The 2,855-nt window shown below is 32.6% G+C and overlaps 1 protein-coding gene across 1 annotated transcript; it reads right to left on the reverse strand.

Annotated features, from left to right (window-relative positions):
* Positions 1 to 1,386: 1,386 nt before the first annotated feature.
* Positions 1,387 to 1,986, reverse strand: LOC112025656 (secreted RxLR effector protein 161-like). The gene has a single exon (XM_024058331.1). The coding sequence runs from the start codon at positions 1,984 to 1,986 to the stop codon at positions 1,387 to 1,389; it is 600 nt and encodes a 199-aa protein (XP_023914099.1).
* Positions 1,987 to 2,855: the final 869 nt, after the last annotated feature.

The raw sequence follows: 2,855 nt of genomic DNA on the forward strand, positions 1-2,855 counted from the left end.
TTCCCAAAATAAGATTTTCAATCAATTCTCCTTAAATTCTCAAACTTCAAACACAATTTGCATTTAAATTCAAGGAATTTTCAATCTTGGATGGCCAAAACAAAATCACACATAATAACATGTACAAAATTTAGCAAAGAGTAACTTGTGTAGTGTATGCAACTAGCAAAAGGTTGAAATACATGTGAGGTGATATGTGAATAGAAATCAAGCACAATTTCTACAAAATTTATCACATAAACTTGAAAGAGACTATCACCTAAAGAGTTATATCATATAACTCCCACATCTCTTATAATAAAAGCTTGCAATCATGTAAGTTTCTTGACTTGCCTCATAATGCATACACCAATTTTATTTGTTCAGAAACTTATTAATAATAGCCAGGATAATGTACACAACAATTTTATATGATTGATTTAATTATAGTCCAATAATGTACACATTAACTTTAGCATTTAAATCGAGGCTAGACCTTATGTTTTTTTTTTTTTTTTTTTTTTGTTTTTTTTTTTGTTTATGTGCTACACTTTTCATTTAAATCGAGGCTAGACCTTATGTTTTTTTTTTTTTTTTTTTTTGTTTTTTTTTTTGTTTATGTGCTACACTTTCTCGAGTACGCGAGTACGAAATCTTATGATATGCACTAAGGTATTCATGATTGGCTAGTAAATAGTGGTGAGATGGTTATTTATACCTTTCTCAATAAGATCAAGTCTGACAATCAAAAGCATGTGACTTCAAAATCAAGACAAAATGTTCAAAAACTATAAACATCTTCCCACACAACATGCACTACAAAGCTTAAACTAGTAAAGTGCAATAAATTAGCTCATCCAAGCTAAATAAGGTACATAGACATCTTATGCAAAAATAAATTGGCCAACCTTGATTTCAAATCCAAGACAAAAAAATGCAAAACACATTTTGCTTCCCTTTTCCTCTTTTTTTTTTTTTGAAAAGAAATAACAAAAATAAACCTAGAATGAAATGCATGAATGTTATGCAATGCAAATCCTAAAAAAAAGGAAAACAAAAACAGCAAGAAGAATGGTCACCAAGAGTAGAGCGATGAAGCATAAGGACCATGAAAGCCAAAGATGACTAGGGACGCAGAATCACACCAAAAACTTGACGAAGTGTCTCAAACTTACTTCTATCAAGAGGCTTGGTGAAGATGTCAGCATTCTGACGTTCCATAGAGATATACTCAAGAGCCACAATCTTTCTTTCAACCAAATCCCTAATAAAGTGATATCTAATCTCTATATACATAGTCTTAGAATGTTGAACAAGATTCTTAGAGATATCAGTAGCACTAGAATTATTACAATAGACAACTATGGTGTCTTGTGATATCCAATAATCACTCAAAAGCTTTTTCATTCAAAGAAGCTGTGAACAACAACTTCTAGCAGCAATATATTTTTCCTCTACAGTAGATAAAGACACAGAATTTTGCTTTTCACTCATCCAAGAAACAAGATTGATTCCTACATAAAAACACCCACTAGTGGTGCCTTTTCTATCATCAGCATTGCCGGCCCAATTAGAATCAGAAAATCCAACAAGAGATAGATTTGACTCTTTGCTATACAACAATCCATAATCACAAGTTCCACCAACATATTTGATGATTCTTTTAATAGCATTTAAATGTGAAATCTTAGGATTAGATTGAAACCTAGAACATACACCAACACTGAAAGCAACATCAAGACGGCTAGCAGTTAAATACAGAAGACAACAAATCATTCTTCTATATAATGTAACATCAACAGACTCACCTGATGGATCATTGGTTAACTTTGTATTAGCAGCCATTGGTGTTCTAGAATGTGTAGCCTTATCTAGTCCAAATCTCTTGACTAGATTTCTAGCATACTTTGCTTGGTTGATGTAGATTCCAGAATCCGTTTGCTTCACCTGCAATCCCAAGAAATAAGTTAGTTCACCAATTATACTCATCTCAAACATAGCCTTCATTTCATTTGTAGAAAGATTGAGCAAGAGAATTATTAGTAGCACCAAAAATAATATCATCAACATAAATTTGAGCTACAACAAAATAATTTTTATCCTTTTGTATGAAGAGAGTAGTATCTGCAAATCCTCTTTTGAATCCATGCTTAGTGAGATATGCAGTTAACCTCCTATTTTGAATATATGCTTTGATACCACTTGTACGTTTTTAGACCATTTAAAACACAACCAGCTTAACCTAGTTAATTAGCTAAGTGATTACTTAGTCAAATTATTAGATCTAGGTTAACACAAATATATCATATCATTGTAAAGTGTGGAAAATAAAGAACACAACAATATGATAACCTAAGAAAACCAAACCGGTAAAAAATCTATAGAGGATTTAACCTAGCTATTTTCAAGGTAAAACGAATTCACTATGAAAGAATTGAAGTTTACACAATAGTGACTTAGACCACTAACATCCTATTGCTACCTCGAGTAGGAAACTTACTACCACGACCACGTGACAGTTTCGAGTCCACAGATTGCTTCTTTCTTGGATTCTTAGCAAGTACAGGCACTATCGCTTGTGTATCTTTAAGCTCTTAAATTAGCAACTAAATTGATCATCAAACTCTTGACATCAATCTTGAGATTAGAAACCCTAAGTGTATGTGAAGGCAAACACCTTTAAATCTCACAAGAGATTCACACACACAGCATAAAGAGCAACCTCAAAACGTGGCTAGGGTTTTCCCTTTTATACTTAAGACAAAACATAAAACCCTACACGTCAAACGGGCTTGGGCTGAGTTAGAAAATTCTACACAAAAACAATCTGCACGACTTTCAATTGATCGAGTCTAATTTTCGATCGATTGAGCTAA

This window comes from Quercus suber, unplaced genomic scaffold, assembly GCF_002906115.3.
Source record: "Quercus suber isolate HL8 unplaced genomic scaffold, Cork oak 2.0 scaffold_25, whole genome shotgun sequence".
NCBI lineage: Eukaryota > Viridiplantae > Streptophyta > Magnoliopsida > Fagales > Fagaceae > Quercus > Quercus suber.

What these genes read in the sequence shown, in the direction of transcription:
- LOC112025656 (XM_024058331.1), bottom strand. Translation starts at nt 1,986, where the DNA reads ATGAAGGCTATGTTTGAGATGAGTATAATTGGTGAACTAACTTATTTC.